The sequence below is a fragment of the Macrobrachium nipponense genome, chromosome 44 (genome assembly GCF_015104395.2).
Source record: "Macrobrachium nipponense isolate FS-2020 chromosome 44, ASM1510439v2, whole genome shotgun sequence".
In the NCBI taxonomy this organism is placed as follows: Eukaryota; Metazoa; Arthropoda; class Malacostraca; order Decapoda; family Palaemonidae; genus Macrobrachium; species Macrobrachium nipponense.
In genome coordinates, this window is record NC_087221.1 from 51,472,777 (window position 1) to 51,487,776 (window position 15,000).

At 40.8% G+C, this 15,000-nt stretch overlaps 1 protein-coding gene across 13 annotated transcripts in view; it reads left to right on the plus strand.

The window, feature by feature from the left end:
* LOC135204360 (serine/threonine-protein kinase OSR1-like) overlaps positions 1–15,000 on the plus strand; it is a 368,965-nt gene that overhangs the window by 250,588 nt on the left and 103,377 nt on the right. The window contains exon 1 of one of the 13 annotated variants that reach the window (XM_064234582.1): positions 3,606–3,708. The exons of 10 other annotated variants lie outside the window; for them this stretch is intronic. In XM_064234582.1, coding sequence (XP_064090652.1) covers positions 3,707–3,708 — 2 coding nt within the window. In that variant the 5' untranslated portion in view covers positions 3,606–3,706. Of the gene's footprint in view, positions 1–3,605; positions 3,709–5,447; positions 6,308–14,974 lie in introns of those variants that run through there. 2 more of the 13 variants (XM_064234578.1, XM_064234586.1) reach the window with 2 other exon arrangements.

The following is a 15,000-nucleotide window of genomic DNA, read 5'->3' on the forward strand; positions in this document are numbered from 1 at the left end:
ACAATCAGCAAGTCTTCTGGAAATTCCGTCGCTTATCACTTTATCAGGGGTGAAAGTTGTACTTGAGGGGATCAGCTCTCTCTCTCTCTCTCTCTCTTCTCTCTCTCTCTCTCTCTCTCTCTCTCTCTCTCATTATTTAGCAGAACTACCTGTATATGTATGTGGTTTTCTGCTATATTGAGACGAAAGCTTGCGAGAGAGAGAGAGAGAGAGAGAGAGAGAGAGAGAGAGAGAGAGAGAGAGTTACATCATTAAGTATGAGTTACCTTGCCCTCTTAACAATATTTCAAGGCTACCAGTAAATATGTCCTGTTGTATATGATTGTCGAAACGTGATTGTGGATAAGGAGTTTATCTGGCCATGTGCTGCCATTGTTACTTGCCAAGTCTGAAGTTCTTAGTTGCTGGTTATTATTATTATTATTTTTTTTTTTTTTTTTTTCTCTATCACAGTCCTCCAATTCGACTGGGTGATATTTATAGAGTGGGGTTCCGGGTTGCATCCTGCCTCCTTAGGAGTCCATCACTTTTCTTACTATGTGCGCCGTTTCTAGGATCACACTTCAGCCTCTAGTTTTTCTAGATTCCTTTTCAGGGATCTTGGGATCGTGCCTAGTGCTCCTATGATTATGGGTACGATTTCCACTGGCATATGCCATATCCTTCTTATTTCTATTTTCAGATCTTGATACTTATCCATTTTTTTCCCTCTCTTTCTCTCTTCAACTCTGGTGTCCCATGGTATTGCGACATTATTATATTATTATTATTATTATTATTATTATTATTATTATTATTATTATTATTATTATTATTCATCTGGTAATGGAGTTGGGAACACAGAAAGTTTTTCCTTGTGTTTGTGTGTTACTACAAAATGTCTCGAGAACGAACGTACGTATTCGGATGACTTTGGTTAACATAAAAAATAAGCTTTTTTTATTTTGTATAATGTCTGTCATGCGGTTGTTCATCCGTTTAGAAAGGTATAAAAAATGTATAATGGATAAGATTCCCTCACAAGTTATTGCTCAGTGTCTCTCGAGTCAAATGTATTAGGAAACATAAAAAGTTGGGAATTACCTGATTTCCTCAATCTATGTGTGTGTATGTGTGGAGTATGAATATGCAACATATCCCCCTCCCCCTTTCCCCTTTTCCCCCCCCTCCCCCCCTTTTTTTTACCCCCTTCCTTTTCCCCCCGCCCCCGTAATAAAACAACCGTTCATCATCAATGAAACCCAGCCATGCTATGTCATGTCGGTGAAACCCGATCGTGTAAACATTAAACGTTATCTGTATCCCTTCGATAACGCCGATAAGGAAATGTAATCAACTGAGATATGGAGATTTTACGTAATGCAGCACACAGCCTTGGAAGGTCTTGTAGGACCATCTATAAGTGGCAGAAAGATTGGGGAAAAATTTATGTTCACGATAAGATAAAGCTGTTTTTTAAATATCTCATTCAGCGTTGGAAATCGATTCTTTTTTTTTCTTTCATTCTTATATGATTCCTGTAAAGAATTGTGTCAACCTTGGAAAAATTAATGGAGATATTCACACACACATACATACAATACATACATACATATATATATATATATATATATATATATATATATATATATATATATATGTATATATATATATATATATATATATATATATATATATATTATGTATATATATATATCAAAGAGAGCTGTAACACGGATAAAATAGGTATTTACAGCATGTGCATACTGACAGTAAGAAACATTAGTTGTATACTGCCACACTGTAAACGCATTTTGCAAACAAACAGCTAATATCTATCATTGCTGTATAGAAACGTAAATGGAAGCCTTATGACTTCGAACCTCTATGTTTGTGAGTGTTTTAGCCCTTCTCTATCAAATCGTTAGTGCATAATCAAGTACATGAACACCTACATTAACCCACGAACTCTCAAAATGATATAAGTACAATGAAACTCTGAAATATGTCGATAAATGGCGTATTTATCAAAGGCTGGATAAATAGAAGTCTTAGCATAAATGGGGAACGTATTGTGACCTTGGAAATAATGACCTCGGTCGTGATCGTATTTATCCACGTACTGGAATTTTTGCTGGGGAACTTTTGGCATGGCGGGCAATTATATCATTAAGCTATTGCTTGCGAAGGTAAGAAGAGGTTGCGGTTTTGTGGCAACGCGAAGACGTGCGCATGGTGAGATTAATTTGTGTGTGCGCGCGCGCGCGGGCTTGTGTAGCTTAATTATCGTCCAAGAAAATAATTGTTCATAAATAGTCGCAACCTTTTCTCGTGTGCCTGTTTTTTTTTTATTTATTTAAATACGCTAATGAATACACACGCGCGCGCGCTCACACACGTATATACACTGTGTGTACTGTATATAGGTTTTTTCCTACCTGACTTCCCTAACTCTCTGCAAAATGTACTGAAGTGTCAAGATAATTTTGTGGTGTTACTTCAATGTTATACAGACCATAGACGAAGCGCATACTGGAACGCCTACGACCGCAGCCAGCCCTACAATACAATGTGGTGCTTATACTTTTATGAACATACACGCGCTTACACACACACATGATATATATATATATATATATATATATATATATATATATATATGTATAGTATAAAAGAAATGTTCATGTTGTTTATATTGAGGTTGTTATGTCTAACCTCCAATCATTTATTTTGCCTTTACAAGCTTCTGCAATATCGGTAACCCCACGTCCTCATTTTCGCTCAGCGAGAGATATCCGTATTTTCTGAATTATAGGCTGTCTATCGTAACTTTTTGTGTGTGTGTGGGTGTGTCTGTGTGTGTGTGCATTATACACGGTGAAGGCTTCACCTTTAAAAATATACCACTTACTGTTTTGGCTGTGCAGTCGCTGATCTATAAGATTTGTTTTTCCAAAGGGAATATAATTTATCGTCGACGTCGATAACATCAGCTGGTGTAGTCACAACCAAGGTATATAGAATACCTTGGTCACAACAAAAGCGTGTTCCCCTGAATTAGAAGCAGTGTTTATGTCTGCGGTTTTGCTATGATCAATATGTCCGTTGTTTATAATACCGATTGATTTGATAAAACTCGTCCTTTTTCTTCGCGTTCTTAGCTGTTATGAACTTTCAAGGAGTTACGCTGGATTAGGATGTCTCAAAGAGTTGTTAGTCCATCCGAGGAGACATCGTGTGCTCACTTATCTCTAGGAGCAGGTTTTACTGTTCAATCACAGTGTTCTAATGATTCAGCGTTCTTTATTCATTTCCCCCATACATGGACCGATGTAGTATCTCCACATAAGAAAGTGTTGAGGTAACGGAGAGAGAGAGAGAGAGAGAGAGAGAGAGAGAGAGAGAGAGAGAGAGAATCCGACCACTAAGCCTAAACAAAATGTTATGGACATGAACAGCCTTCTGTTCGCGTGCGCCAGCTTTCGAATGTGGTCGTCACGTGACCTTAAGAGGTCACATGATGAGTGTGTGTATTTGCTGCGTGTGCGTGCGTCGGTTCGTTCCACGTTTCCGTTTACCCCCAGGGGCAGATGGGTCTGGCATTTGAAGTACTATTCGCCAGGCCTCGAGTCAGTTTCCATCTGGCTGTGTCGAGAGAGAGAGAGAGAGAAAGAGTGTGTGTGTAAGGAGGCATGATGCTCTTTGAAGGATCTTGGAAGCTGCGTTGATGTAAGAGAAATTCATTATTATTATTATTATTATTATTATTATTATTATTATTATTATTATTATTATTATTTTCCGATGGATGTTTGAAGTGTCACTGGAGTTGGGGCTGGGATACTCAAACATCATTGCAATAAAGGGGTTTGGGAAACTGATATGCCAGTGAAGTATTGGCTTTGGGAAACTGAAGTGTCATGTGATAGGCTGCATATCTGGAACATTAATGGTGTCGTGAGGTTGGGAAACAGGGGTGTTATTGAATTATGTGGTTGCTAAACTGAGGTGGTGGCATTGCAATAATGATGTTTGGGAAACTGATATGTCAGTGAAGTATTAGGTGAGATATCTGGAACATTAATGATGTCGTGAGGTTGGGAAACTGGAGTGTTATTTAAATTGTGAGGTCGGGAAACTGACGTGGCACTGATTTAGGACTGGGAAACTAGATTCCATGATGTAGTCCCTGGAAATTCTTGGACTGTTGAGAGAATTGTTAATTATCCAGAGAATGTTTCAATCATTTTCATTATAATTCTCTCTATCTAGTGTGTGTGTGTGTGTTCATTGTTGTTTGTTTATAGTCTGTCTGTATTTGTCTATTCATAACTTTGCTTCCCGTCTATTTTATCATTTTTCCACTACCTATAATCGCCTTCCAATCCGTGGTTCCTGGCTTGCAAATTGCAACCTACCAGCCAACTCGGCAGCAAATGGCCCGGCGGCAGCTTGATGTCAAGAAAAGGGTGGCTGTCATCTTCAACCCTCAAGATTATCGGAGAGCATCCCCATTAGGCCAGAGGCAAACCCAACCTCTCCTTTAGAATGCTGGTTTAATAACAGTATTCACACCGACCTGAGTGATGTGAAAGTCACCTAATGGCTGGGGGACATAAATGTGAAAGTATGATGATTCTTGGGGTTTTCAATGTGCGTGGTTGTGGTATAGATGTGAACCAATGTTAGCTGATGTGTTTAAGGCGAGGAAACTGGATGCTTGAACCCCAAGCAAGAAAAGAGGTGAAGGCAAAACATCTAGTAGTAGGAAGTAAAGGAGCGCGCGAAGAAGCGAGGTGAGTGGCGCAGTGTGTGTGGGTAAGGGTGTTTGGGGAGTGGTCGACGAGCTTCTGGTGGGCTTTGTAAAGTGTAAGAAACCGCTGATGCTGAGGAATTACTCTGCACAGGGGGCTCATCCTTGATTCAGGAATTTTAGGCGTGAATGTGGCAGTGATCATTGCCTTTTTTGTTTTCCTTCAGGGCACTTCTTGGTAGGAGAACTGGCTTAATGTTAAAAAATATATAATATCTTATTTTTATTATGTAATTGTAAAATTATGTATTTGTATTTGGTTGTGTGGTGTTGTGTGGTGTGTGAGTGAGTGACATCATTTCCCTTCTTCCTCCCAACCATCATCAGCCACAGTGAAAGGGCGGAACCGAGAGATGTCAGGCACTCTGATTCAGCTCTATTCACTCTGTCCAAACTTTCATGAATGAGGGTTACATTTTACTACGCTGGGTGGAGTCCCCCGGGTAAAGAGATTGCGACCCACTCCATTTTTTTGCTTCACTCTATTTTGCTGTTAGTTGCAACGTGCGCAGTATATGTGTGTGCGTGTGTTTGTGGTGTTGGGCAAACCTGATTCCAGTGACGTCTGTGCGTTGGTATTTAGCTTATTCTGGATCAATAAGGAGACCGGTGGGTAGCTTAAGTCGTCACGCGTTGGCACACACACACACTTCGTCGTCGACTGACAGGGAGGCATGAGCGAGAATACATTACTTTTGACTGTCAGCGATGTGCCCATTGTAAAAGTTTTGAAAAGGAACTGGTTTGGATGGCAGCAACCTTGATTTAAGTTTAGTCCGTCTGGCCCAGTGGACGTGTCCGTGTGCGCCCCGGTCCGATAGATCAACAGAACATGATCAACAGAACATAACGTAACCCATGGTAACGTTTTGAACGCAAAAGTGTAAGTGGACTCGAAAGGCGTGTGCTCACAGTCTCGCGCGATCAGCTTCGACGGGAATTCGTTCGATTGGCGGAGCCCAAATAAAAGAAATAGTCCGAGGGATCCTTACTCGGGATCCATTTGATTCGGGGAGGACTTGAAACGAGTGTCTCGTGCATTATAATAATATCCGTGGAGGGGACAGGTGAACAACAACAGCTGGCTGGCTGCCTCGTGTGAAGAGCCCTTCAAAGCGTTACCCCCAAGGACCACTTGACATTATAAGTCTCAGAAAAGCTCTTAAACATAACAGGTTCTGTCTGCTCCCGTTGGTTTCGGGGGGCGAGGCTAACCGTAGGGTTTGCTGAACGAACAGAGAGACCTTTCCTGCACGCCTTTTTCTTCCTCTTCATCTTCTTTTTTTCAATAAATTCCCTAACTGACGCGATCGACGTCGTGCACAGAGTAATCGATCGCGTAAGAGTCCTGTTCGGCGCAACCGGAGAAGGAGCTGTCATCAGTTCCCTGCTGACATTCATTCATATAGACTTTTATAATCTTCGTTTGCTGCCTGCAGTTCATAGGAGTCTCTTCCCATAACTAACCTTCCTGATGTTGGTCATCGCACCAAATTTTTTTTCTCTTAAAGAGTGGTAAGTAAAGATACGTTGCTGTTAATATTATTATTATTATTAAAGATAATGGCAGAATTTACAGAATTGATTTCATATAAAATTCTGTCAATTCTTCTGGTGACTTAAGAGAATTTTATATAAAATCAATTCTGTAAATTCTGTCATCATCTTTGATAAAACGTGTTTGAAAGAAGGTCTGTTTCCGGCATATTATTATTATTATTATTATTATTATTATTATTATTATTATTATTATTATTATTATTATTATTATTATTATTGATACAGCATTTTTCGTGGTCACAAACACATCTCTTTTTGACATTACCAGAGGTGTTAAATGTGCAAAACGAGCCTCATTGGCCACCAGTGTTAACAGTGCAAAATCAAGTATTATATAGTCGCGAATGAAAGTAAAGATTTGTCAGGGAAAGTAGTAGTTGGACGCGTTAAGGAGATTTCATTAATATATATATATATATATATATATATATATATATATATATATATATATATATATGATATATATGTATATGATGGTAAAAAATGTTCTGTTTCAACAGAATTCCATCTAATTAAAGGAGCCCATAAAAAACACCAAAATATAGAGAGAAAAGTACTAATATTTCAGAGACTGCTGTCTCCCTCTTCAGGTATGAATGAGAAAAGTTTACAGAAAAGATGGTAATTATACCAAGAGGTCCATCCACAGGCAAGCCAATTTAGGTCACCCCCGCTGATAATCTTCCTTTAATCTTCTTAAGCGTTGGTTGAATGAAAATCTTGGCGATCGTATCTGAAATCCATGCTCCTTTTGAGATGTTCATTACCTGCCTCTCTTTTATTAAGGCCGATTCCATCATTTGACTCTTGTACCGGCAGTTGCTGTTATAGATTACACGTGACAAATTCCAGTGTATTCTATGGTTATGTTCATTTATATGGTTGAAAATAGCTTAGTTCTGTTGTCCATACCTAGCTGACCTTTTGTGTTGTATTAATCTCTGGGGAAGTGATTTACCTTTTCTGTAAACTTTTCTCATTCATTTACCTGAAGAGGGAGACAGCAGTCTCTTAAATATAGTACTTTTCTCTCTATATTTTTGGTGGTTTTATGGGCTCGTTTTATTATATATATATAATATATATATACTATATATATATATATATATATTATAATTTATATATATATAAAAGATAAGCTGATATTAAAACAATGATAAGAAATAAGTTCTAGTACTGGGTGGGATATCCTGAATATGGTGAAACAAACGTGGGAATATACATACATACATACGTACACGCATGCGCGCACACACACGCGCGCGCACACACACACACAACGCATGACAGCGCTTTATTCCATGGCGCGTATGTTGACCTACCTCTTTATGATGGAAAATGGCGCAGCGATTGAAATAATTATACGTCACTGTTTATAAAATCATATTTTGAGTAAGACGTCGAAACACTTCCGTGATGTAGGTCGCTTGCTTACCTACCATGAGATTAAGGTGGCCTTATGCCAGACGGGTTCCTGCTCTTAACGGTCACTCGCCCGTTGCCAGGTCAGAGCACGGGCTGAGCTATTGATTCAGAATTGTTTTCGGACTTCCTGCATCTCTAAAGTATTTACTCCCACATCGCGTTTCTGCCGACCGTTTTCTGTGTTGAGCTATTGTGAGTTATTGAAGAAAAGTATTTTTATGGTTTTCTTGATCACTAAGTTGTATAATATAAGTAACTGGAAACGAACCTTGAAGAGAAGTATTCGTTCTGTTTTTTTCGTGTAACGCACACACACACACACACACACACACACCACACACACACACACACACACACATATATATATATATATATATATTTATATATATATATATATATATATATATAATAGACAAAATCCACGAAGGAAAGAAAAACGATGGAGTTCTGCAAGGCCTTTCGACTTCTTGTCCTTGACTCAGCAGACTGCTAAGGAAAGGACAAGAAGTCGGAAGGCCTTGCAGAACGTCATCGTTTCTTTTACCTTTATGGATTATGTCATTATTTATATATTCATATATTAAGTTGATAATATGTCCTGTCCAGAATACCTTGCTTGGAGACGTAAAGGCAAAACATTCTGCTGATATTCCCGGTAAGAATGAGCGCTTTTTGGTTAAAAGATACACGAGTATGTATATGCATTCCAGGAATACATAATCTAAAACGAAAAGTGCTAAAGTAGATATACATCAACCGTGCATTTGATGTCTAGGCCAGTCCCTTACGAAACCCCTGATTGGCTATTGATAAGCCAATGACAGGGCTGGAAACTCTGTCTCTCTCGAGAGTTCACATAGGAAGGATGCATGTTCCACCTCTCCTGAAAGACGTATCCCTCAGGAGAGGTGGAACATAGATCCTACCCATGTGAACTCTCGAGAGAGACTGAGAATTTCCAGCCCTGTGCTTGGCTTATCAACAGCCAATCAGGAGCGTCGTAAGGGACTGGCCTAGACATCTAAAGCACGGTTGATGTGAATCTATCATAGTAAGGTTTAAAACAACTGCATTCTAATTTTAGGACCAGACTAAATATATATATATATATATATATATATACTATATATATATATATATATATATATATATATATATATATATATAAAGTTTTCCGGGAACTCGAGAATAAATAGTTTTAGTAAACCAGTAATAAAAAAAAAAGTTAGTTGCTACACGTGGTGTTTTGATGGATATAATCCTTGAATGCGCTTTACTACCTATATCCTCGAGGTGATTGCATAGGAAGATATGTTCTATGCATATTGTAATATGCTCTGTGTTCTGTATTTATTAAATATAACGTGAGGTCTCCATTGCATATTTTACAAGAATGCTCTTCGTTTTTGTCTTGCCTTAAACAGATACATTCTTTTTTTTATGAAAAAAATGGATGTGATTTTTCAAACATTATCAGCAACAGTTTTGAGAAGTCCGATACATCAGCGCTTTGAGAGAGAGAGAGAGAGAGAGAGAGAGAGAGAGAGAGAGGCCTGGCGGAGTTGCGACATCGTCTGTTTCATGAAAGGATCCATGATTGGAACATTGTTCATAGCCGGGGCAGTCACGTGATCATTGCATTATGTTAGGTAACCACATTATCCAAAATAAGTCTGTTTTATATATATATATATATATATATATATAGATATATATATATATATATATGTGTGTGTGTGTGTGTGTGTGTGTGTGTGTGTGTGTGTGTGTGTAATGCCATCACTTTGAAATTATTGTCGACTTGAGGTATTGTGAGTGGCTAACACACACACACACACACACACACACACACACACACACACATTACTTTCCATGAAAGGACGTGAACTCCGCCAATCATCTTGGGAAAGGAAGTCCAGAAAAGAGGAGACAATGTTGAACAGTGCCACGATATTCTTCCATGACCGACAAGAGTTCGTTTGTGAAATCGATAGGTTGTTTGCGTCATTCTTCACGTATCAGAAGGAGCTGGTTCTCATTGGACCGATCGAAATAGGTTAGGTGAATGCTGGAATGACTGCGCCTCTATTTAAAGAACTGCAATGATCTATTCCAGTCATTTCTGGTACTACTGTGAATCAAGTCACTTCTGGTACTACTTTGAATCAAGTCACTTCTGGTACTACTTTGAATCAAGTCACTTCTGGTACTACTTTGAATCAAGTCACTTCTGGTACTACTTTGAATCAAATCACTTCTGGTGCTACTTTGAAGAGCAGTGATCGCACGCCATGGTTTAGGTAGCTAGTTGGTTGTTATTTACTCATCTATTGTCTTATTTTTATTTATTCAGTCCAATCTCCTTTGACGTTGCTCAAAAGGGCATTCGATTCCTTGGAAGAGTGTGAAGTTAAAGGATGGTTTGCTTGTGCCATAAGGCATGTTGAACTAAGGACTTCCTACTATTTTGAGATCGTAGGTAGTAAACATTATTTATTATTTGTTTTCTTCAGTATATTAAACGTAATCTGTAGCAGTGATGACCTGTCTGCTTGCATTTGAATAGTTTCTTAGTATGAGGAGTATTCGCAGCAATTCGAAAGCCTGGTGTGAGCTTGTTAACATGCATTTATATGCAGTGGGTAAACATTACTCTCTCTCTCTCTCTCTCTCTCTCTCTCTCTCTCTCTCTCTCTCTCTCTCTCTCTCTCTCTCTCATCTTAGCCCACCAAAACGAATAAGCTGGCAATGTAATTGTTCTCATCGGTGACTACACATGTACCTTTCTGTATCCGTGTGAATGTATATATCTATATATACTGAGAGAGAGAGAGAGAGAGAGAGAGAGAGAGGTGGCTTACTGTATATATAATTTGCATTCGGTTTGATGAAGAAAGAGCGTGAAGGAAGGAAGGAAGAAAGAGAGAATGACTATCCTTGATTCTCACACTGTCCTTGTGCAAACCGTAAACCAGTTTTTTGTTGACAAGGGCGGCCATTGATAATAAACATCGTTTAAATGCCGGAGACGAAAGACTGCGGAGTGTGATCCCAGTGAACTTACCTCTGCTCTGAAGTTACTGTTGCATGATTTCAGAGACACTGTGATACAGACTCAATCACAATTGTGAATTTCTCACAGAGTGGAAGTTAGGAAATGTTCAGATGAATTACTACTACATTCTGGTATTCCTTTTTTTTAGAAGTTGCTTTCTACAGTTAAGAATATGCTGACAATTCAAGAATCTCTCCTGACCTCACAGGATGAGGTTTATATTGTTTTGTATCTGACTTCCTTTGACTCTGGAGCCTCAGTAGGACCAAGACTTCTCTCTGAAGACCTCTCATGCAGCACTGAATGACCTCATAGGTTCCAGCCATTGGTCTTAGGCCTGAGCTGTATGTTCCATTCCAATCCTAGAACCCTCCATGTCAGTGGCCGATCTCCACGGATTGTTCAATGTCAGATCAGATTCCTTCATGCCAGTTGCTGTTTAGATAGCCCCCCCCCCACCTCCCACCCTACCCCATGCCAATTCCACCAGACCCTTGTATGTAATTTACCAGTTTCTGAAACCCGGCTATGCCAGATGTCACACACACACACACATCAGACCCTTCCATATTAATTATGCCCCTCCTCTCCGTTTCAGTTGCGAGTCTTTACGGGACTCCTAGTGTCACTTGCCAGATTTCCTGAACCCTCCTGTCAACTGCTGTTTCTTTAGACGCCCTCCTTGACAGTTTCTAGGCACTTGATTTTCTGCCATGGCAGTCCATATCCGTTGCCATGTGCATCAGACGTTTTCATGTCAGCAGCCGGTTGTGTCAGACTTTTTCATGTCAGCAGCTGGTTGTGTCAGACGTTTTCATTCAAGCAGCCGGTTTGTTCAGACGTTTCTCATGTCAAGCAGCTGGTTTGTGTCAGACGTTTTCCATGTAGCAGCAACGTTGTGTCAGACGTTTCTGTAGAGCGTTGTGTCAAGAGCGTTTTCATGTCAGCAGCTGGTTGTGTCAGACGTTTTCATATCAGCAGCCGGTTGTGTCAGACGTTTTCATGTCAGCAGCTGGTTGTGTCAGACGTTTTCATGTCAGCAGCCGGTTGTGTCAGACGTTTTCATGTCAGCAGCGGTGTTGGTGTCAGAAAACGTTCTTTCATATCAGGCACTTGTTGGTGTCCAGTAAGACGTTTTTCATGTTCAGCCAGCTGGTTGTGCCAGTTACGTTTTCATGTCAGCAATCTGGTTGTGTCAGACGTTTTTCAATATCAGCAGCTGGTTTGTGCCAGACGTTTTTCAATGTCAACCAGCTGGTTGTGTCCAGACGTTTTCCATGTCAGGGCAGCTGTTGTGCCAGACGTTTTCATGTCAGCAGCTGGTTGTGTCAGACGTTTTCATATCAGCAGCTGGTTGTGCCAGACGTTTTCATGTCAGCAGCTGGTTGTGTCAGACGTTTTCATGTCAGCAGCTGGTTGTGTCAGACGTTTTCATGTCATCTTGGTCGTTTTAGAGACCTCTTCATGCCTGTCGCGCCATACGCATCCAAGTCAGGAGCAAGTTCAACCAGACCCCTCGATGCCAATCTTGAGCCATTTCAAATCCAGTCGTCCTGTACGATCTTTCTGCAGATTAGCTCGACAATTATATCCCACGAGGAGCTAAACAAGCTGACCGACGCCTCGAAACTACTCTTTCATTTATTTTATTTTCTTTTTTCTGCTTCCTTGTTATTATGTAAAGGCAAACGTATGAACCACTGGTATCACTTCATCTAGTAAAGGCTTTTAATTAAAGCTTCGTTGTAATGCTGAAGCTATTGAGAAAGGCCTAACCTACATTACCCTTATCTTTCCTTGGCAGTCATTAAAAAAAAAGAAAGTGGGGCCAAGAGAAAGTTTGTTAGGTGGATCCGCCACTCGAGAGAGGAAAGTTTAAACGAACAAAGAAGCAAAAGGAGAATTCCAGATTACCAAGAAGCCTGCATCTTCTGCGAGCGGTAAATTTCCTGGAGTTCTTGGATTCTGACGCATCTGCAGTTGAGAAGTGAAACTGTCTTGAGCCTTCTCCTGTAACAAACGGTCTTTTAGCTGCATAACGATCGCTTGAATCTTGTGCTAAGAATAATGCAAATTCTGTTGAATGTATGTGTTACTTGATTCTCTCTCTCTCTCTCTCTCTCTCTCTCTCTCTCTCTCTCTCTCTCTCTCTCTGCCACTGAATTTCTCTTGTACTTTAGCATTCAGTCCATCCTACGTTAACAGAACGTGACAGGGAAGTTGTAAGAGTTCTCTTTAAAAGTTGGATGTTTGCAAGAGTTGCCAGACGCCTTAATCCATTCCATTTTTGTTGGTCGTTTCATATTTAGCCCAGTAGGTAGGCCTGGTAGGTACTGCCTTTCGTCCCCCTTTTACCTGCCGCCATATTGCAGCAGCCTTGCCGAGCCCCGATGGGAAGTTGATGGGAAGATTACAGAGAGAGAGAGAGAGGAGAGAGAGAGAGAGAGAGAGAGTCAAAATGACTCAAGAGGCTTCGGGAACATGACGTCATAAACAAGAAGACGAAATTTGAGCTCCAAGGTCGCGTAAAAAGGGTCCATTATCCCTTGCGTCTGCTAAACGCAACGCTCCTCCTCCTCCTCCTCCTCCTCCTCCTCCTCCTCCTCCTCCTCCTAAGCCGCATACTGCCGAAATATCTAGCGCGAATTGTTTCGCGTAGACCGACGATTGTTTGATTGAAGCCATACAGTGGCGGAGCAGCAGCATCAAAGGTCGCGCACGACGAAGGTGGTATGTTCTTCCAGGGTGCGTCTGTTTGGTGAGATTGCAAGAGAGGGTTAGGGAGAGATTGCAAGAAGTCCGTTGAGGCCTCGAGATGATATTGCAATGGATCCTTGAGGCCAGAGGGTTCTAGGTGAAATCGCTCAGGGTTTGTAGGTGAGATCGCTCTGGGTTTCTAGGTGAAATCGCTAAGAGTTTCTAGGTGAAATCGCTAAGGGTTTCTAGGTGAAATCGCTCAGGGTTTCTAGGTGAAATCGCTCAGGGTTTCTAGGTGAAATCGCTCAGGGGTTTCTAGGGGTTGAAATCGCTCTGGGTTCCTTAGGTGAAATCCGGGCTCAGGGGTTTCTAGCGTTTTGTGAAATTCGCTAGGGTTTCTAGGTGAAATCGCTCAGGGTTTCTAGGTGAAATCGCTCAGGGTTTCTAGGTGAAATCGCTCAGGGTTTCTAGGTGAAATCGCTAAGGGTTTCTAGGTGAAATCGCTCAGGGTTTCTAGGTGAATCGCTTAAGGGTTTCAGGGAAAATCGCTCAGGTCCTAGGTGAAATCGCTCTTTGGTCGTTCTTAGGGTTTGAAATCGGCTAAGGGTCTAAGTTTGAGATCGCTGGGGTTTTCTAGGTGAAATCGCTAAGGGTTTCTAGGTGAAAAGATCGCTTCAGGGTAGGGAAAGAATTTCGCTCTGGGTTCTAGGTGAGATCGCTCAGGGAAATTTTCTAGGTTTGAGATCGCTCTGGTTTCTAGGTGAGATCGCTCTGGGTTTCTAGGTGAAATCGCTAAGGGTTTCTAGGTGAAATCGCTCAGAGTTTCTAGGTGATCGTCAAAAACCTTCGAGCGAGTTTGCAAGAGATCGCTAATGCTTCTAGATAAGATTACGAGAGATTACCGAGGCTTAAGATAAGAGGGTATAGATTCCATAAAAAAAAAAAAAGAAAAAAAAAACTAGTGGACAAGATCGCGAAAGATCGTCAACACTTCTGAATGAGATTTGGTCGCTGAAATTGCTAGAGATCGCTCAGGGTTCTAGAATAGTTAGCAAGGACCAGGTAAAGCTTCTTGCTAAGATTGTAAGAGATGACTGAGGCCTTGAAATGAGGTTGCGAGAGATCGCAAGCTCTCGAGATAAGGTTGCTAGAGATCGTTGAGATTTCTAATCGAGGTTGTAAGAGATCGTCTCATCTAGAGATGAGATCATCGAGACTTCGAGAAGAAGAGATTACACCGGATCATCTATATAGGTTTCTAGATAATAACCGAGTTTTCAAGTTCACTCTGGGCTCGTGGCATCGTGCAGTCGACTGAGTGTAGAAACTGCGCATAGGGGATGACAGTCCCCCTCACCCCCAACCCCGCCCCAAGGGCCTGGAGGTCACTTCCAAATGGGCTGAACACGATACGAGGATCGTAATTAAGGGCACTTAGTCGATTGTCACACAGCGCCGGTGCTCCTCGCTT